This window comes from Bactrocera dorsalis, chromosome 1, assembly GCF_023373825.1.
Source record: "Bactrocera dorsalis isolate Fly_Bdor chromosome 1, ASM2337382v1, whole genome shotgun sequence".
Lineage (NCBI taxonomy): Eukaryota > Metazoa > Arthropoda > Insecta > Diptera > Tephritidae > Bactrocera > Bactrocera dorsalis.
Window position 1 is genome coordinate 1,331,360 of NC_064303.1, and position 22,204 is coordinate 1,353,563.

A 22,204-nucleotide genomic window follows, 5' to 3' on the forward strand; every position below is an offset into this window, starting at 1 on the left:
TGGTGAAGTTATGGAAATTAAGCGCAAGTAAAAGACTTGTACGATGCTGTTGGTGGCTACGCTGGAGAGCGCGTTTGCGAGTTTGCCAGTTTGCTCGTTTGTGCGAGTGTAAGCGCCAAGTTAAAGCGTCGCGAAAGCTTGAGTTCGTGTACATATACGCGCTGTGTGTGTTGGCGCATGCTCAGCTTGTTGTAATGAAATCGAAAGTGTTTCACACACACTGTACGTGTGCCTCAAGAGAATTGAGTGTGTAAGCAGAGCTTTCGGTTTTCTATTCGTACACGCGAGAGCGCCTCACACGCTTCACACGTACAGTGTAGGTGTATAAATGGTGTTTTCTGTTTATTTCTTGCTGTGTTTGTGTTGGTGGTGCTCCTTTGGCGCCAAAATTATGGTCTTCAATAATTTGTGGCAGTTTTTCTTGAACGGTGAAAGGGTTGACTGTAGCAAATCAATAAAATTTTTAACTCCTAGAGCAGTTACCTGTCTTTTGATTATAAATAAATGAATCTGTTTTAGAAAATATATACATATAAAAATTGTTAATAATTGTTAACTGTAAATAATAACAGAGTTAAAGTTTTGAAAATAAATTGCATAAAATAATGTTTCATTGGAAAAGTGTTGGTTGACGATATGATATGGAAAATAATCATAAAAATATTGGTGTTAACAGCTTGGATGAATGTTTGATAGTGCTTAGTTTCATATTAGGGAGCGTGTAGTTGCTGTTTTTTAGACAAGCTGAGGAAGTATCCGAATCGAGACCTCTTTAATTTTGCTTGGCAATAAATTTTGCATTTTTGAAAGGTCTTGTTTCAAGTTTAAGCTTGGGATTTCGTGTTCTAAAAGAAAGCAGAACTAAAGCATGTATTTTAAATACAAATTAAAAGACCTCAATACTTTTCAAAAATAGCTTAAACACTGTATTTTTTATTAGTATTTTTAAAATCGAAAAATACTAGGATTTTGTGAACACATTGTCTAAAGAATAGTTATTTTAGTAATCAAAGCTATTCGAATATGTTAAATTATTTGTATATTGTGTGGTTGTGTTATTTTAGGCAAACAAAAGGACTTCGGTTGAACCATAGCTATAAAACTCATCACAAATACAAACAATTCTTTACAAGAACTTGATTTTGATCGTTCATTTTGTATGGCAGCTATATGTTATAGTGATACGATATTTACCAATTCTTCGGAGATTTCATTATTGACTTAGGCAATAACTCGTGCCTAATTTTGTGAAAATATCTCTTTTAATTAAAAAGTTGTCCATACAAGCACTTGATTCCGACCATTCACTTTGTATGACAGCTATGTGCTAAAGTGGCTCGATCTGAACAATTTCTTAGGAGATTGCATTATAGACTCTAGCAATAACTCTTGCAAAATTTCGTAAAGCTATCTCGTCAAATAAAAAAGTTTTCTATATAAGCAATTGAAACCGATCGTTCAGGTTGTATGGCAGCTATGTGCTAAAGTGACTCGATTTAAACAATTTTCCAGAAAATTGTATTATAGACTTAGACAACAACTTTGTGAAAATATCTCGTCAAATGAAGAAGTTTTCGATATAAGCACTTGAAACCGATCGCATATTTTGTATGACAGCTACATATTATAGTGGTTTAATGTCGGCCATTCCATTCCTAATGAGTAGCTTCTTGACCAGGGATAATGTTAAAGAGCTGACGGACTAGTTCTTATATACACAGAATCAAATTCCTGGCAAGTGCCTGCTCTTTTAAAAGTCCTTAAAAATACTTGTAGTTAGCTTAGAACTGTTGCATCCATACTTTTTAAAAAAAAATTCAAACCTTTTTTTTAATACATATTTGTTAGGCCTGAGTACTTAAGCTGTCAGAATAACACAAATGGCTCGAGTACCCATTTTTATTAAAAAAATATTTTGTCTTTCTAGAACGTTGAGCACATCGATCAGAACAACAATGCTTGGAAACGTCAAGAAACTATCACGCTCTCTAAGGAACTTGTTATTGTATGATCTTTGATTTCAGCTCTCACTTCTATATTTCTTGTACTTCGCTGGAAATTGTCACTTATTTCTCCAGCAATTCATATTGATTCATTTATCTTCATTTTAGTTATTCAAGAAGTGAATTTCTCAAAAGAAAAACTCCAACAAAATAGAAATTAAAAGAATGAGAAATAGTGCAAACAACAACAAACACATAATAAAATGCTCGCAGTTGTTTTTCACAAGCCAATGACATCTGGAAACAAGCATTTATGCAATTTGCCATAAATGCATGCGCACGCCAAAAAACTAGGTTAGTTAATACAAACTCATTTCAACGGCGTATAAGTGGGTCTGCCTGTACAGAGTATAAGCTAGCACAGACTTTGCACAAACTTGCACTAGCGCTGGTTGCATTGACGCGCAGAATTTTGCCATAAAAACTTAGTTAGTGTTTATAGCAACAAATGTACACCTGCAAAGTGTTACAGAAACGGACATGTGTGCATGTGTGTGCATCAATTTATAAGCGAAAAAAATAGAAACAAAAAAAATAATTTCATTTACTTGCACATGTAATTTAACGATTGCAAAACCGCACTGAAATCATCAATTAAAAAATAATGAAAAAGAGTTATAAAATTCTATGAACTTGCACTGCGCATGCGCGGCATACATTGCGCACTATATGCCACACAGCACAGCATTTCAAAAGCTCGATAAAAATATAAAGTGCTTATATGTATGTATCAATATAAATGTATATAAAGCAATGTACTTATATCTATACATATATGTATATGTATAATATATATTATATAAAGCAGTACGTGTATATCCGCTTGGCTTGAGTAAAAATTAGCTAAGCTTTGCTCCACTTACATATGTACATATCTTATCCAAGCACTTTAGTCGCCGTAATTATTCTCTTAATGGCACTAAGTCGTTAATTGAGTTCAATGTTTTTAATTTGTGCTTTAAGTTTATTGTGGGATTGACTTTTTCAAGACATATGTATTTCTTTGCCTAAGAATGGTTTTTTCTACATTTGGCTTCGAATTTTAAACGTGGTTGTATATTCTCTGTCCATTGTTTCTGCGCGTTTTGACATAAATCATTTTTATGAGGTTTTCTTCAATCAGAATTACTTTTGAGTTTTTATATTAACTACAAAGAAATCCATATGCATAAGCGTGTGTATGTGCAAGCTGTTTGTTATTTGGATAATTTGAAATATTTTGTCAATTTGTTGCAAGTCTTTTGATTAATGCAGTTTTATATTTTTTCAACTATTGAGCTTTAAAATATAAAAAAATGAAGTTGATTTACTCGTAGTTTGTTCTTCCATTTACCTTAGCCTCCTTTCTTGTCTTATTTGTGCTATCGTATGAGCATATGCAAATTTTTTCTTGTGTTTGAATGTTTGCGTCACTTTTTGGGAAGCACCGCTGGCTTTCTTTGTATGGAAAAACAATTAAAATTTACTAGTTTTACATTGCAAGCAAAATATTCTGGAAGTTTCAAAGTTATATCACTTTCAGAATTATTTTTAGTTTTTTTGTTTACTTAATAAGCAGAAACTGTCAGTCGGATCTGTTGTTGACGGCAGAACTTGATTTCGAAAAAATAATTTGTACTGTATATTAAATAGTTAACGAGTATGTTTGATTTGCGGTCGCTATAAGTGTACAAATTTATTTATTTTTTGACCGCATGAGTTTAAAAAAAAAACTGAAGTGCGAATATAGCCCTATATAACACTATAAATATTAACCAAAGAAACCTATTATTGATAAAAGAATTTTGTTATGGATTTAAAAGCAAACTTTGCCTTGCAGTCGTCGTATCTTCTAGCAGGGTTATAAATAATGCAATAAAAAGCAAAAAACAAATTAATTAAATTTCGTTTAATTTTTATGTCGTAATCTCGGAAATATTAGCTTAAAACACCCTACTGAAAAATTAAAAATAAACTTTTATTCCTGAAAATCGGTTTAAATATAAAAAATGTAAATACTGAAATGAAAAAAAAAAATAAAACGATATGAGTTTTTTTTACTAAGTCTCGATATTAAAATTACATTATCTAAATTTACTCACAATGGTTTTGAAGTACATTGAAAAATATTTTACAAAATTTTAAGATCATATTCTTTTATTCTCCCACATTGTTCAATATTAGACAGATCCAGAGCATTTTTCGTACGGATTATACATACTTCTTGTACATACCTTATTTTTATTACTTTTATACCTTATATTAAAATACCGGAAAAATTCAACTTAATAAGAATGTGAAAAAGTTGTACAGATTTATCACTTATTAAATGATAACGATCCTCCAGTTTTTTTCTCTTTTATTTTATTGCTCCTGACATGTTTCGTAGAAGTTTCTCTTATTAACCGTATTAAATATAGTCCCCCATAACCTTTTCAATTATGTTAAAATCAGCAGAATATGGTGGCTAGGTTATGGCAGTCACGCTTTGACTCAAAATAAACGAATTTACTACTCGAAAGTTTTGTTGAAAACTCCGTGGAATTGATATAAAGAGATCACTTAATTTTGGAAATACATACTCTTACAATGTTTTAAAGCGATCGCCGTTCATCTTCTGATCGATAAAAATCAAGTCAGTTGTTCCATAAAAAGTGATGGCACCCCACACCACTACTTCACTTTCTCGGTTGTGATGGCGCTAAACATAGCTCATCTTTCCGCAAATCATGATAGTAGTGATCAAGGTAAGTCACAAACTGCTTATTCTATGAGGCCATATGTAACATTACAACTTTCCATACAAAAACAAATAAAAGGGGGAAAAATAAACCACAATTCAAGTTCAAGTTCAGCGAAGCTAGAGAAATTTACATCACAAATGAGCTGCTAAAAGTAAAGTAATCAGCAAAAACTGAAAACAACAAACAATCAAGCAAACATAGATGCTAGCAAACAAAGCAAGAGCACGCGTAAAACCCAAAGCTTGTGACTCATCCAAGCGGGCGTCTAAAAATTAGGCACAGCAAAGAAGATGAGCTAAAATCAATACAGTTAATGAGCTAAAAAGCGCTTAAAACAAAACATTGCATATTCATATATTTCTAGCAGAGAATTCCGCAATCCATGACATACGAGTATATAAACGACGCGACATTCTTCGGATAGGTTTTTTCGTGTTTGCGCAGCAATCGCAGGCGACGGAGAGATGAGCAAACACAGTTGGTGCACAGTGCGCACGTCACACTCATTTGTTGTTGTTGTGGAGGCTGATATCTATCTTTCGCATGCTCGACGGTTGATCAGCACCTGAAGTTTGAATGAAGCTGCAGTGGATGTTGGCGCTAATGAAGCTATCAATGTTTACATTAAAGCTGATGCGCGCTTGAAGACCCAAGCGCGTGGCTTGTGCGGCGGGAGTGTGTGTGTTTGTGCGGTATTTGTGTGCGTGCGGTGCGTGTCTTTATCGATCATGGTAAAAATGCAGCTGATGTTTGTTTTTATTATTCGCTGAATGTGAGTGTCTCTTGCATTAACAACAAATTGATTATGGCGTTCAACTCAGAAACCTGCTAATTGACATGGCAATGATATATGAGGAAGAAAAATTGAAAGTGTTTTGGAGCTCGCAACCGAAATGTTTTTGCTTTACTAAGATTTATACTTTTTATTTGAAAATTATTCTACAGTTGTAAAAATGTTGCAGGTTTACAAAACTGCTGATGATTTCAGAATTGCAAAAAATTTGGTATTCTGCGAAAAAAATAAAAAAGAAACTTTCTGCTTTATTTGTAGGAAATATTTATCATGCTCAATGGCAGGAAATTAGTTTTGTATATTTGTTTACTGAAGGTTGTTGAAATCTGAAAATTAAATATCGTGAGTAAATGTTGCAAATTCGCAAAAAAATTCAAATAAATAAATAAAAAAAACGATTTCTAGTTTTATAAACAAACTTTAATGTGTGGAAATACCTACAATACTCTTCTGTGATTGAAGTTTACTGATGATAAGTTATTTACCTAGAAATATAAGTTTAAAATCTATACGGAAAGAAGAGGTCAACTGGATATAAATATGAATTTGATTCTATTTGTCAGATGTGAATTATCACAGGTTAAGGGGTTAGGTGGGTGTCAGAGGTACAAGAAAAAGTATTTTTGCGATTTTTTTAATATAACCAATCATATATTTTAAAAATATAATATGGCCAATAAAAAGTGCATATATCTTCTGAAGTTTTGATATAAAAATGTTAAAAAATTCAGCCGTAGAGACCTCATCGCCCTGGTTGTCTTACAAAAAAGTTCTCTCGCCTTGGATAGCATAACTTATTATTAGTTCATCTAAATTTAAAAATCCAAAAATATTCCGTTTGTGCATATACAAATCTAGTTTTTGAACGAAGAAAATAAAAAAAATAAAGTTTTTATTTATTTTTTCAGATTTTGAACCCAAAATCCGTATATTTTGATAAAATTTTCGCCATTTATTGGCTTAAAAAATAATTTCTAATGAAATAATAAAAAGTTTTCGTTCAATAATTAGATAATGTTATTTTGAAGATGTATACACAGTTAGAACTAAATCAGTAAATAACTTTTCGAGAAATGGCCAGAACTTCCGAAGAGTCTATCTCTTATAATTTTACTCAAATCTATTCACAATTTCGGAAGAATATTTTAAACATTTTGTATTATTTAAAAAGACAAAAAAATAAAAATCGCTTTCTTGATATTTTCAAACCCACCTAACCTCTTAATTAAAGCGCATATTCTTTTGCCTAAAATTACCATAATATTATTTTAAAATGAGGAAATGCCTATAATACTTAAATCAATGAGAAACGGCAACATTCCGCGTATATAAATATTATTCGGTTCGATATTTATTGTGTGAACTTTCTCAGCTTAATTAAAGCGCACATTCTGGCGGCTAATATGAACGCAATTCCTCTGTATTAAAAAAAAAGACGTATATATGACTCTAAATGGCGGAAATATATTTTTATAAACTACTAATTTGTATTGATGTCATTATTTATCTGGATTACATTGCTGTATAAGCATCTGGCCAACGACCGAGTTCGTCGCTTAAGTCTTTTGTCGCCTATGTTTTTCCAAGAAACTGCACAGAGTATTAACCCTTGCCAAAACAACAAAAACGTAATAAAATCTAAAATTAAAACCTTCAAACTTTTTCATCAATATGTAATTATTGCCGAAAATTGCCATAATTTAGAAGTAATGAAGCGTGGAAATGTCAACAGCGCCATACATATGTCATGGTCAACTCTGCCGACCAAAAACTATTTCACCAGAATAATATAGTAGTAACAATAGAAGAAAATTGCTTGATATTTGGCGCAAATTTTTGCTTTGTCATCATGCTTGGCTGAGAATAACGGTGAAAAGTTCCAGCTCACTCGTTTTTTGCTTCCCTGCTGCAGGCAAGTATTGTGTGTTATGTAATTTCCGCTGTAATTAGTCGGTTCTATGGAATTCTCGGCTTGGTTTCGCCAGCTTGTGTAACATTTTTCATACTTATAGCACACAAACAGACATTCTTACAGCCAATCACCTGTCACCAGCACGCTTGTCGACATATAACAACATAAGTAGTAAAACAACCGCGCATATCATGACATATTGTGATTACAACATTACTGCAAAGTCCATCGGTAAGGTCACCGAGTGGTATGCAGCGATATTCGCGACAAACAACAACTATGAAACAGTTACATTTGTCAAATTGCTCTCCTTGTAATTTTGTTGCTGTTGTGGCAAGCTGACCTTCGACATTTGCTTTGAGTGTCTTTATTTTCGCAGTTGTACTTCTGCGTTTGTGAACACTGTTGTTGTTAGCGGTTTTTAATTTGGCTTTTATTTTGCGCCATTATCTAAATATGTGCCCATTATTATATACAATTTGAAGTAATTTTTTGGAATTTTAGCTGTAATTTTTGTTTATTAAAATAAGAGAGAAGAGCAAAGCTGCTCCTAAACATTAAAGTTTGCTGTTTTTTGAGTCTAAATTTGCAGAACGCATTCTTTTTTCTCTTTTTGGGAATCGGTATATAAATGTTGGGTAGTCGAAAAAGTCTTTTCGTATTTCTAATTAAATTTTAATATTATTTTTATATTTATTATGAACTTTAATGAGCCAAATATATACTATTTTGGTTGACCAGACATTAGAGACATTATTCCATCAGTGTAAAACTTTTTGGGTTTTCAGTGTAAAACTGCGACAAGTAAAGTAGAATCAATCGTTCGATCAGGCGGGAGCAGCTCATAATGGATGATTCCTTTCCAATCCCACCAAACACTTAGCATAACCTTTCGAGGCATCAATACTGGCTTTGCGACCATTTGTTGAGCTTCACCACGCTTGGACCATGATTACACTTATTTGCCAACTGATGCCACCTGGATAGCTGTAAAAGCCATTTTTTCTACTGTAATGAAAAGAAGAAGCGCTGCCATGCACTTGTCACTGCACTAAGCGTCAATTATACAAAAAAAGTTGTGGCAAAAATAGCAGTAATTCTTCAACTTCTCGGCTACCTTCACACTGATCTACTTCAAATTTTCATTACCATATTAAACATTCTGCTTTAAGGTATTTATTTTCGCATTTGCATTAGTCGCTGCCCTGCGGTACTGCTCTAGAAACAAGTACCTCGACATCCATAATCTCACGCCCCCTTTGAACGCGTAATACACACTAAATAGATTGTTACTTCTGCTTCCACGCTATTAATCATTTCCTGCGATTAAGCTTTATTTTGCTGACGTTGCTTTTAAGTACCGCATTTGCTTTTGCTTTTGCGCTCAAAACAGTTTTTCTTGGCTGTGATTTGCCATTGTTCAGCTAAAAGACATTTGACCTTTAACACTGTGTAAAATGCTTAAATGCGGTTTGCGGTCTCTGCCATTTGCGGACTGACTAGTTGTTGACTTTTCCACTCTGTTGTTGTTTTGATTTCGTATGCGCTGGTGAGTTGGTGTAAAGATGTGCCGAAACATTGTCTCATCGCTGCTGTGACGCTACTCTGCATTCGAATAATTCACTCTGAGCGTGTGGGTGTCGCATTTGCTGCTTTAGGAAGCTAGTTTAGTCGCTAATAGTTGTTAGTTGCTTAAGATTGTTGTTATTTTTGGCGTAAAAGAAGCTCTTTTGGTTGCTTACTAAAAGTAACGATTAACTTTTGTGTTATGGCCTGGGAGATTTTTGCTTGAAATTAACAAAAGTGGGTCATTATCATAATAAATATAAATGAAATGAATAAATATCGAAAATAAAGGGTGATTTTTTTGAGGTTAGGATTTTCATGCATTAGTATTTGACAGATCACGTGGGATTTCAGACATGGTGTCAAAGAGAAAGATGCTCAGTATGCTTTGACATTTCATCATGAATAGACTTACTAACGAGCAACGCTTGCAAATCATTGAATTTTATTACCAAAATCAGTGTTCGGTTTTTTTTTTTTTTTCGGACAAATTTTGTTCAGCGATGAGGCTCATTTCTGGTTGAATGGCTACGTAAATAAGCAAAATTGCCGCATTTGGGGTGAAGAGCAACCAAAAGCCGTTCAAGAACTGCCCATGCATCCCGAAAAATGCACTGTTTGGTGTGGTTTGTACGCTGGTGGAATCATTGGACCGTATTTTTTCAAAGATGCTGTTGGACGCAACGTTACGGTGAATGGCGATCGCTATCGTTCGATGCTAACAAACTTTTTGTTGCCAAAAATGGAAGAACTGAACTTGGTTGACATGTGGTTTCAACAAGATGGCGCTACATGCCACACAGCTCGCGATTCTATGGCCATTTTGAGGGAAAACTTCGGACAACAATTCATCTCAAGAAATGGACCCGTAAGTTGGCCACCAAGATCATGCGATTTAACGCTTTTAGACTATTTTTTGTGGGGCTACGTCAAGTCTAAAGTCTACAGAAATAAGCCAGCAACTATTCCAGCTTTGGAAGACAACATTTCCGAAGAAATTCGGGCTATTCCGGCCGAAATGCTCGAAAAAGTTGCCCAAAATTGGACTTTCCGAATGGACCACCTAAGACGCAGCCGCGGTCAACATTTAAATGAAATTATCTTCAAAAAGTAAATGTCATGAACCAATCTAACGTTTCAAATAAAGAACCGATGAGATTTTGCAAATTTTATGCGTTTTTTTTTTTTAAAAAGTTATCAAGCTCTTAAAAAATCACCCTTTAAATATCAGTGGAACATAACCTAACTTGTTTTTCGTGGCAAATATGATCAAGTATTGAATATTTTTCTTTGAAGATTTTGAAATTTAATAAAAGAAGACGTTAGAACCTCTAATAAAGCAAGAAAAATGGTAGAGTATATTTACTGTTATTTATTTCAGATGCCATAGTTGAATATAGAAGTTCAAAACTTGAGGTTATATGATAAACGATAGTTCTGAGAGAGCTTAAATTGTCATTTTATGTAATACTAAATTAAGAATAAAATCAGGTTTGACGCAATGTTTGCTTGGATGATACTACCCACACTTTGATTTTTCAAGTTATCAATTAAGATAAGTTGTATGTTTCAGAGTTATAACTATTGTCTGAGAATTTTATGAGTGCCTAAAATTTCGAATATTATAATACAACTCTTCACTTCTTAGATATGAAACATGGTACCATTTCATCCTGACCACAAGTATTCGACTAACATAAAGCTTTTAGTGAAGGTCCCCAGCAGATCTGAAAAGGCTCTGCCGCTCTCCTGAAGGTTTTCGAGAGACACTTCATCAGTGAATTGGTTCCTAGGAAAGTAAACGTCCAGAGGTAATTTTAACGACTCCTCGATGCACGAAGACCAATCGGTATTCTAATTTCTAAGATAACCCATTGGAATAGGGTTCTTTATAAGACGTTTTATTTATTTCTTGACCTTCTACGCTTCGTAGATGGATGTCCATGGAATTCTCTTAGCCTTCTTTATTTCCAACTTACCTATAGCACGTCCTGTCCTTTGAAGTAACCAATCACAGCTAGAGCCCATTTTGCGTATCTTGTTGAACAGTTTTCTGCTCGAAAATTTTAAGTCCGATAGTTCCGAAGTCCACCAAAGTTCTTTCCCTTTATTTTTCCAAGTTCTCGGGCAACATTAACTTTCAAGAGAGGGCCGCTTAAGACCTCAACATCTTTTGAAGCGCCCAATCGCCGCTAGAGCCGCTTTTACGGGTTTCTTTGAACAGTCTTCTACTTCAAGATTTCATCTCCGAAAATTCCGATGTTCACCAAGGCGGTTTCCCTTTGCCTTTCAGAATTCTCAGATGTCTCACTCACTGAAGATGTCAACAGACTCATTTATTGCGATGGCTTGAAGCACTGAGTCGCAACCTTCTGTGACCGGAAGAGCTGGTCGAAGTTTCCTGCAACACAGACTTTAATTCCTGTTTCCGAAATTCCTTAAGGACTTCACTCTCACAAAGTTCTTCTTAGCAACTCAGAATGTGATTCCACTCCGTCGTCATGAGGCATGTAGGCCGAAATCAACTATAGTTCCCCCGGCTTCGTCCTCTAGCCTGGGGGTGACGATATCCTCCTGGTAATGTATATTTTTTTTTTTAATAAAACTCAATTTTTCATATGCTTACATATCTTCACAGTTCCTTTTCCACATGGATTACCAGCAAATAAACACTTCCATGTGAACTATGCGTGTGAATAACGGTGAAGGAATCGCAACACCCACTAGTGCTACCGCTGACAGCTTATTAAGCGTTGCCAGCAACGCCCGAATCGGCGGAAATCTGAGGGCAAGCCCAAAGCAACATCTGCAGTTGCACAAAAATAACAACAGCAACACAAATATGCTAATGACAGCATGCTTTATGATGTTGTCAACGTTACAGCAACAACAAGACGCTTACAAACACACATCAGTAGGTACGGGCGGTTCACAGCAACCAGAAACACCACGCAAAAGCGAAGCAACAAATACAAAAGAATAATAGAAACACAGAAATAACAACGATTGCATTGAAAGTGGCACAATTCCCACCGAAAGGCAACAGTTTGGCGGCAACGGTGCTTTGGTGTGATTATTAAAAGTCACTTTGTTGTTATTGCCGCTGCCATTTCAGCAGACAATGCTAATTTGCGGGCGCTACAAACGCCACAGCAGCAGCAGCCAGCAGCTCTGGTGGCACAAGAAAAAATGGAAATAAACAAAAACAAAGATAATAACGCTCGTTCAGCGCTAGAAAATATGGCGAACGCTTTTGATTTATTCGCAATTGTTTTAGTATTTCATTTTTATGTAGCTGACTTGCTGCTGCCGTTGTTGTTGTTGGCGCTTGTTTGAGCACGAAGCGCTCGGAAAATTCTCAGCACGCACACATGCGCACCAACAACAGCACTAGAAAAGACTGTGACAATGTCTATGGAAAAAAATCTCGCATGCAACACTGGGGGCGGCAAAGGGCGGCAAACAAAACTAGCAAGCCAGTTGTGTAACACTAAAAAGCAAAGCGCAAATATAAAAGTTTAAAAATAAAATACTTAGCGCTTTCGACATGTGTTCGAGCGACGGAAACACCCTCTGCAACGGCGAAACCAGTTCAGCGCCGACCGCGGCTAACATTCAAAGTTCGATTCCGTGTTGCAGATAGTTTTCTTCATTATGCCATGCAAGCGCGTTGACTTTTTTCTCGTGCCTTCGAAGAATTAGTCACCTCGAGTGCGACTTCTATTCTGGTTTCGCGCGCAAATATTTACATAAGCAACATATAATGCACCGGTGGGCATGGAGTGTGTGTGCAATTCTATTGCAACATTGCACTTTCGGTGCAACGAGAGTTTCAAGGTGGTTACGTTCGGGGCGCGCACTTTTCGGTTGACACACTTGTTGTTGGTGGTGAGCCCGGCTGCTGCCTAGCCGAGCGACTGCGCGTCCAAGCAGCGACCGGTTGCTGGCGCGAATGTCAAAAGGCAAAACAGAATCTATATTTAGATTTTCATTCACTCAAGCTCCTTTTGGTCTACAAGTGCTGATATGTACTGGTTGTGTATGTGTATGTGGCGGTTCATTCTTTCGATTGTTCATTCATGTTTGGATGTCGTGCGGCTTTTCGTGGTATTGAGAAATCAATCTTGGTTGCAAAGCGTGCAAATCAGTTACAATAGATCAAGGCACACACACATGCTTACTTGTCTTATAGAGTACTCGTATATTTTGATTGTCATTCTAGGAGGAACTGCTAAGAGTTTGCTGTTTAAAGCTTTAAGAGAATATTGTTGCAATGTTAATACAAGGAACTGCAACTTATTGTAAATGCATGATTTAATTTCTTAGAAATCACCATTTAAAATTAATTCAAATTGCGTGGTATACGAAACTTGGGATTTTGTTGCACTAAAAAATGAAAAGTGTATTATTTGCGAGGGTGTAAAGAGTTATATATTGAAAAAAGTGACTCTAACTACGGAATAGAGCGTTTGAGTATTAATAGTATATTTCCATTATAAAAAACCAGCAGCTCGCCCGGCTTCGCTTGGGTATTAAACAATCATTTCAAAATTTCTCTTCCACCAATACTTTTTCGAGTAAAATGAAGGACATTCGAACATGAAAGTACATTTTTTTATATTATTATTATATTTTTAGTTTTTGAAAAAAAGCCTTTACTATATGTATAATTTACTTTCTCTGCTCCTGCAAAATAATTTATTGAGTCAGAGCTTCCTGAAAACGATTACATCGATGTTATTTTGGTAAATTTAAATTATCTAGAGAGCTACGATCTAAGTTTTGCTTAAAACATCTTATTTATATATTGTTGCTATTCAGTGCTGTTTGTAGTTCGTTGATTAAACCAATATTTAGCATTGCAGCTATGTTTGACCGTAACGATAGCTGATCTGCGTCTGAAATGAAATAGATTTGCAAGAATTGTGTATTCTGGCCTGATAATGGTAGAATGTAATAGAAAATGGTATGTGTCAACAAAATTTTTATTGGCTATGGCGGCTCCTGCATATTGGCGAGACTGATCTTTCAGAAACACAGCACAAACCATTTCGTTCATCGGCCCATTTTTTTTGCAGAATACTGAAAGCAGATCCTATTCATGGCTCCGATTTGGATGGAAGGCTGTTGAGCATAATCAATCTGTGAATCGTATCTGAAAGCCAATCTGTTACTATTAGCTAAAACTTGATTACGACCTCTTGTCGATGATGTCCGTTGAATCATAAAGGCGTTAGGAACGCTCAGAGCTCGACTCCCTGGTGAGAGCTTGTAAATTTTTAATATTTTCAAGCTGCTACATATGCTCCGTACTCGACTTTCCAGCGCGTGCTTGGGAAGTTCTGAAAATTTATTCAGTAAACCGCTGCGATGGAGGATGGAGTCAGGTGTACATGAAAAAGTTGGAGGAAATAAAGAGATCTACGACTTTTATATAAACATCACATAATCTCAAAATTAATATAAGTTTTTGAGTTTTTTATTTTAATCTTGCGGACAAAAAAACTTTCATTCGCGAAATTTGGTAAAAAGTTAATTTGTACGAGTATGTCCCAAACACTGAAATTTTTAACTTTTGGTTATTTTATCTTTTGTTTCCTGCCATTACTTTATTTTTCAAAAATTATCAACCTTGGTCTGAGTTATATATTTCGATAGAATTTATTCTGAACAATGGCATACTAAAGTCTTAAATAATTATTTCAATTTTTTTCAGTTACAGCTTTCTAAAGTTTAGCACCTTAGTTCAATCAGTTCAGTTCAAACAGTTCGATCAACCCTATCATTTAATTTTGAACGCGTGTTTGTCAAAACTAGATTTCTCGAATCGGCGGCAGTTGTAACTTAAAAACAAATCATCTTTTTGCTTTGATTTTTTTTCCACTAATTTTGTATAAATTGCTCCGTACGATGACTTTCCTGTTTTGTTTTTGTAATAAAATAAATTTTGGCGAAAAAAAATCAGCTCATTAGTGGCAAAATTTTATATTTTTTTAAAGTCTGCAATCTTGTTAAATTTTAATTTTTTTTAACGATTGCAGGTCATTGCATATATACATATGTATATGTTTTCCGATTGTACGAAAAATATAATTTCGTCAGGAAGAAAAACCGTCTCGTTATTGAGTTCAATTTGACATTTTTTCAAAGTCCGCTAATTAGTTAAATTTGAATTGGTCTGACGATTACAGGTCATTGTGGAGGTAAAACCTCACAAATTTATATATTTTTTGTTTTCAATCACGAGGCAGACAGTAATTATTGCAGCAGGTTAGAAACCTTTATTAGTAACTTGGGAAATCGATAAACAATTTTGTTCACTATATAAATTCATATATATTAATATATCCGCAAAACTTTAAACATTTCTTGCAAAATATTTCTTAAAAAAAAAAATTAAAGAAAAAATCGAATATTTTTAGGCGCTTACCCTAGATGTGTCCTTTAATATATATAAATAAAGAATTTACATAAATAATTCATTTATATTTAAATAAAATAAATTAATAAACAGTTGTTAAGGTTATTGTTAAATAATTACCGCTATAGTGGATCTTAATGTTAAAGTCTTTATAAATGATTTTTTCTATTGTTAAATTTTGAAAAGTTTTCAAAGTCACGGTTAAATTTAATATAATTTCGAGCTATTGTGAGCCCTCGATTTCTCTTTGAAGTCGAAGCAAATGGAACATAAATACGTATATTACTTTTGTCAGCAGCGTAGATTTGCAATGTTTGATTGACAATGGCGCAGCTTAGCGAAGACATTGTAATGCAAATTTTCACTAAAAATACCAAAGCTCGCAAAATAACGCATTTTATTATTAAAGCTGCCAATATTATAGAATAAATAGAATTGAATTTGAAGTAGGAAGTGTTTTTACATAAAAGGAAATTAGTATTTGGTAACAGCAAAGAATTAAAATTAAAATAAAGTAAAAAAATAAAATTAAAACTCAATAAAAATTATAAAATCTCGTTTTTTAATAAACGCCAGTATGTATATGAAGTGGGAACAGATGGTGTCCTTCCTTGCAAAAAAACTATTTTGCAATTTTTTATTTTAATATGCTTTACTTTATTCTTGTAAAACGAGACCCATTGATTATAAATTTTTTATGAAATAGTTAAAATCTATTTTAAAAATTATGGTTACGTTAAGTATTACATTGCAAGGTTATTCCGGCAAAATTGAGTATTGAGAAATCTTAAAAAATATGGCAATGGCAGCAATTACTATAGAACGTCTCGGAAAAACCTTGAAATGTAAATAGCGCAGGGGGATTTTCATAACTTCAATTTTTAAAATTTTCATTTGCTTAGATTTACAATTTTTTTAAAACTCAATTTTTTACTTTGTATTTTTTTTGAAATTTCCATTTCTAATTTTTGAAGGAAAGTAATCGAAATTTCAATTATTAAATTTTTTCGATTTGAATTGATTTGAATAATTTTTTTGTTTTTCATTTATTTTCCACTATTTCGAACTTTCAGTTTTTAAAACACTTTGAAAAATGGAATTTTTTGGGGACACTCGGTTAATTTATTATTGGAAGTTACAATATTTAAGTTTTTTAGATTCATTTCCATTTCTTTAAAACTTAAATTTTTCTTTCTTAAGTTTTTGTGAAATTTAAAATTGTCACTTTTGAAAAAAAAATTAAATTTCAAATTTTAATTTTTTTCAGATTTAAATGTGTAATTTTTTTTTAAATTTATATTTATTAACTTTAAGTTTTTTCAGATCAAATTTTTTACTTTTATTGTAATTTAAAATTTTCATAATTTCGAAAAATCAGTTTTTGAAAAAAGACGGAATTTATTCGGGAAAATCGGCTAATTTGTTAAAAAAATTTCAATTTTAAATTTTATTTTTTTTTGGATTTAAAATTTTAATTTTTTTATACTAAAATTTTTCTTACTAAATTTTTTTGAAATTTCCATTTTTAATTTTTTTGAAATTTTAATTTTTTCAGTTTTTGAATGAAAAAATTGAAGTTTAAATTTTTAATTGTTTTGTAATTTCAAATATTGATTAAATTGAAATTAAATAAAATTAATTTTTTTTATTTGAAAATATGGGTTTTATAATAAAAATATTAATATCTGTGAAGTTATATATGCAAAACAAAATTAACTAAGAACTAAGATAATACAAGTATTTAGTCTAGCTTGTTGAGTTACTTGTCATAAAATTACCAAATCAATAAAATTTAATATATTCTCTATGCAAAACCTTATATAAATATGCTGAATAGAATGACATTTGCATCACAAACAATAAATACAAATTTAATAAAAGGTAAAAAACAAAAAAACTGCTTTAGCAACATATGGCAATTTGAAAGTGCAACTTGAACCGTTCGCACAATAGATCCGCCAGGCGGCACGTCAGCGGTCTAAATTTGTCAACAACAAGTTAATAACTTTTGTTTGTGGTTTTTAATGCGCACAGCTATGTAATTTCTGCGCTTAATTCGTGTAATACTAAAACTCAGCTCAAATTTAAACGCTTAGTGAAATCAAAAGAGCTTAGAACTGGAAGAAGCTAAAAATATAACAAAAAAAGCAACAATAAACGCCGCAATTCAGAGTTAAAAAATCTTCATTTACCAAAGAAGCATACAACTAATTGTATCGGATTCCAAACCAATAACAGCGGAAACAACGCGCTTTGGTTTCTACTATTGCGCCAACTATTGTAGGCTTTGTTTGATATATGAGAAGCAGTTGCGGTCTTAAGTGTTTTGTTTGCAGTCACAATCATCGAAATTGAAAGGCAAATTTGTGCATCACAAGGGTGCAGTTACATCGCTGAGAACAATCACCTGTTGATGTCATTGTATTGCTGCTGTCGAACGAGTTATGAAAATTCATATTGATACTTTAAGATGCACGAGCGTAATTACATGCCGAATCCAGCGAGAAATTTGCATAATCAAAAAACGCTAGAGGCGAATGACATTTGTTGTTAATAGAGCAAGTAAATTTCAATAAATGCAGTTGGCGTTTGTTTTGTTGTAAAACGCTTGCCTTCCTTTGTGTTGCAAGATGCTGAACTTGAACTTGGTGGCCGACCACTCCCATTTGCATCACAAATGCTGAGTAAGTGGTGTTAAAAGTTTACAAACAAACAAATTTTTGTATTTTTTTAATAATAACTGCAACTTTTAAATGACGCTTTTGTGTGTAGTGGGCTAACATTACATGAACGACGTGCAACAATGCAGCTATACCCGAAATAATCACCGAAATAATAGAAAACTTGTAGTTCATGAAACCAGAATGCGCTGTAAAAAATATAATTTTAGACAAAAAAAAACTAAAAAATATTCAAAAAAAAATCCAAAAATCGAAAATATAGTAATAAAAAAAAAAACAAATAAAACTAGCCACGAAACATTTTTCTCATTAACCAACCGTCTTTTAGTAGTGTGCACTCAAGCATTGTCTCTTATTTTCGGCCAACCAATGCAACTCTGCTGGGCAGCAATTTACACAAAAGAAATAAAAACATTTTTGTGTGGCTAAAAAACAAAAGAAATGTAAACAATGGTTGGTGTTGAAGGGAAAAACAACTTACCCGACCTTGACCTTCAACTTTCCCCCTGCCGCTTCTTCAGCCGCATTACAAGCCACTTGGTCTTCTTAATAAGCACTAACTGCTGGCTGTTCGCACTTTTACTGCCATCTGCAATGCCACGCTGCGAGCGCTTCACCTTCGCACGGCGCTTGTGGCGCCGGGGTGTGTAATATTAATGACTATAAAACGTAATTGCAAGTACTTTATTCATATCACGAAAATATGTTTGTTTAATGTACTTTGAATGCGCGTTAGTTAAACTTAATAGTTAACAGTAATTGCTTGAAGGTCATTTGAGTAAAACAGTTATATTAAATATTCAAATTTTCTCATAAGTTGAAATTGTGGTGAGATGTCCAAACTTTAACTGTAATATAAAATATAAAAAGTTCGACTCCGAGATATTGATTTATAAAATCCGCACTACAAGTAGGTTAGTTTAGGTTAGGTAAATAGTAATAAAGTATACAGGCTTTACGGGGTGCCTCCCACCACACAAATAGACCATAGAAGAGTATAGACTCATCTATAGTTTCGTAAAGCCAAAGCAACCATTAGGTGAGAGACCCCACTGCTTTCCAAAAGCAATCAATGTCTGTCTCACGCACTCCTCAACATTGAGCTTCCAGAATATATAAAAGGTATTAAGGTTGCCAACTTCTTTCCACCCAGCTTATTTCCTTATTGAGGTATTCTTGTGTTAACACGTAAACGGTATTCAGAAATTTTCCTTTAACTATGAGAGCAACATCATCCCTCGAGTTCTTTAAATAGGTCATTAACCACTATGTTCCAAAGTAAAGGAGACAGAACCCCAACTTGCGGGTTTCCACTAATGACCCTTCGTAGTGCAGTGGTACAGTAAGGTCACGATGGTGCTGAAGCTGAGAAAACAATATATGGTTCTTTTATTATATTCTTGATTCTTAGGATTCGTTTCAAGCTCAAATCTCGTCAATCTCAAGAATTGTACCTACTTCATATTCCTTATGCATGAGGGCTCCCTCCAGCCATGATACAACCGCATACAGAGCAGTGTCTATCGATCTATCTCTGCAGTAGGCATTTTGAGCTCCATTATCATGTCTCTTAGTCTGCTCTCCCTAATGTGCAGATCCATAAGTCTTTCCAGCGTTGTCAACCAAAACGAGGAGAGGTTAATTGGCTTTAAATTCTTGACTGAACGCCAGCATTACCTTTCTCCAAGCCTTGGGAATGTGGCCTGATCTAACAGAGTTCGCATAGATGGAGGCCTACAAGCTGCAAAACACCTTTACCTTTACCGTCCGCTGAAGTTGCGCTGTTATGATTTCATCAGAGCACGGGGACTTGTATGGTTTGGACAGATTTAACGCTTGTTGTTGTAGTGGCAGAAAATATTCCTAAATTCGTTATAACTACGCCGAGTTGACAATCCTTGGGCGCACAAAAGTCCGCTACGTACCAGCAAGATTTAGCGCTCATAAGTTCGCAGAAACACGTCGCGCGGAAATGTTTCTCAAACAAATACAGCTTCCTGTCAGAAATCTCTTGACCTTGATCAACTGCAATGTACTTGTTAGGATCGGTTATTCCAATTATTTTATTAAAATTAATTGGTTTTAATGACTTTATATTAACACGATATCTGGAGTTGAAGATACGAGAAAATTTGCTCCAAAAGACGACATAATCTGAACTGAAGTTTAATCCAATATATTTTCACATATGTACACAAGTGACATATTTTCCATATAAATTCAGTACCTTTCACTTAATTTTCTATTGTTGTAGTCGGCTGCGTCACTAGGACGCCAAATACAAATCTCTGAAACAAATACGTGCCAAGAAATTATGTAGATTACGGTTCCTCCATATGTAATTTCCATACACACATTGCATCACATGTCTGCGGCAGCAAAGAAAACTCACACACGCCACTCCGTCACCCAGCAACCAAAGAAAGAAAAGCCAAACCACATTTTACCGCAAGCCGCAGTACGCGGGTGGCAAGTCGGGCATCATTAAAATTTGTCTGCGCCGTTGATTACTGCCATATTAAAGTATAGCAAGAGGCTGAATCAGTGCAGCAAATCGACAAAAACAACAAAAAAATGCAAAATCGCAGACAATGGCAATAAATTGTTGCAACAAAACCAGCGATTTCACCCGCGAGTAGGTGCGAGATGGAGGCTGGAAAGCTCGCATGCGAATTTGGACTGCATAGCGGCTTATAAACAACATACATGCAGATTGGTAACACTTGCGTTATTATACAATAAAGTTTATGCCATAATAGCTGAAAAATTTGCTGCTCACAGCAGCAGAAATTGGGATAAGTGCCGTGGAATATGGGCAAATCTGTTAGTTGTAGTCGGAGAAAAACCCAATCCGAAAAGTGTTGCTTTAAATGGCGCATTACCAGCTAATTTGACAACAACAAAAACTGCAACAAATAATTCTACTGCCTTTGCCAATAACGGCTAATAAACAAATGCACCAACAATGCGCATATTACAACAACTCGCGAACGTTTTCAAGCTGGTTTCTATAAAATCGAACAAGAAATATCGAAGGTTTTTCAACTTTGACTCACTGCCTCACTTATTATGCAGTTATTTATAAAAAAACAAAAACAGAAAAACTTGGCAACAAAATTGGGCGTACTGACGGCAGTTCAAAAGTGCAGTCACGTTTCGTGTCCGCAAATTTTAATGAGCCGAAGTAGCGGCGCGTTGGCAAAATGTTGGTGTAAAAAATATGAGAAAGAAAAAAAAATTGGAAAAATTTTGAAGAAAAAATGCAGGAATGAGAGTTTGGAGATTGTTTTTTGTATTATACATATACATCTTGTGGCATTGCAATTTTTTAACTAATAAATATTAGCATTGATTAGCTCATTACCATGTAATTGACAGAAATATAGATGCACAACACTCTGCAAGACCATTTTTTGACTATATCGATAAAAGAATGGAAATTATTGAGTCCGACCGTCATTTAAGCTCTGTTGAGAATCATTTTATTAAGGCTGAACTTAAAAAGAAGCTCAATGTTTGGGTGCCACAGCAGTTAAAGTAAAATCCTCATGGGCCGAATTTTCAATTCAATTGCAAACCACTACTGGATCGCAACAAAATAGTTCCATTTCTGTAGCAGATTGTTATAATTGATGAAAAATCGGTCGCCTATTAAGACGTCAAGCAGCGTCCAAGCCGGGATTGATCCATTTTTGAAGCTCAGATGGTTATTGGTGATGAAAACTTCTGATAACGCCAAGCGAAAAGGGTCGTGATCGAATCGGAATCAGCGTGCGACGAAGGAATCAAAGCGAGGGTTCATGATCAAGTGAGTTTTGTTATGAGTTTGGTGGGTGTGGCAGGAAGAAAGTTAATATGTGCTGCTCTCCCACGGCCAATCTCATAATTCGGACCTAGACTGTCAACAAGGGACCATCTGAAGCAGAAAAATGCACCGAAGTTGCCTGATTTGGCAAATAGGAGAATAGTTCTTTTCTATCAGGTCAAAGCCAGACCACACGCAGCAATAATGGCTCGCCACAAGCTCGAGTAGATTGATTGGAAAATACCTTATAGTCGTATATAGGTGCTAGCACCAAGTGATTACTATCAGTTCCTGTTTACG

At 34.4% G+C, this 22,204-nt stretch overlaps 2 protein-coding genes across 7 annotated transcripts in view; one reads left to right on the top strand and one right to left on the bottom strand.

The window, feature by feature from the left end:
* The window catches only part of LOC105232266 (40S ribosomal protein S8), a 366,487-nt gene extending 355,461 nt beyond the window's left edge, over nucleotides 1-11,026 (bottom strand). Inside the window, exon 1 of the mRNA XM_049447853.1 lies at nucleotides 11,022-11,026. Within this exon, the coding sequence (XP_049303810.1) occupies nucleotides 11,022-11,025 (4 nt within the window). The 5' untranslated portion in view covers nucleotide 11,026. The remainder of the gene's footprint in view (nucleotides 1-11,021) is intronic.
* The window catches only part of LOC105232282 (angiotensin-converting enzyme), a 118,520-nt gene that overhangs the window by 47,242 nt on the left and 49,074 nt on the right, over nucleotides 1-22,204 (top strand). The window lies entirely within an intron of this gene.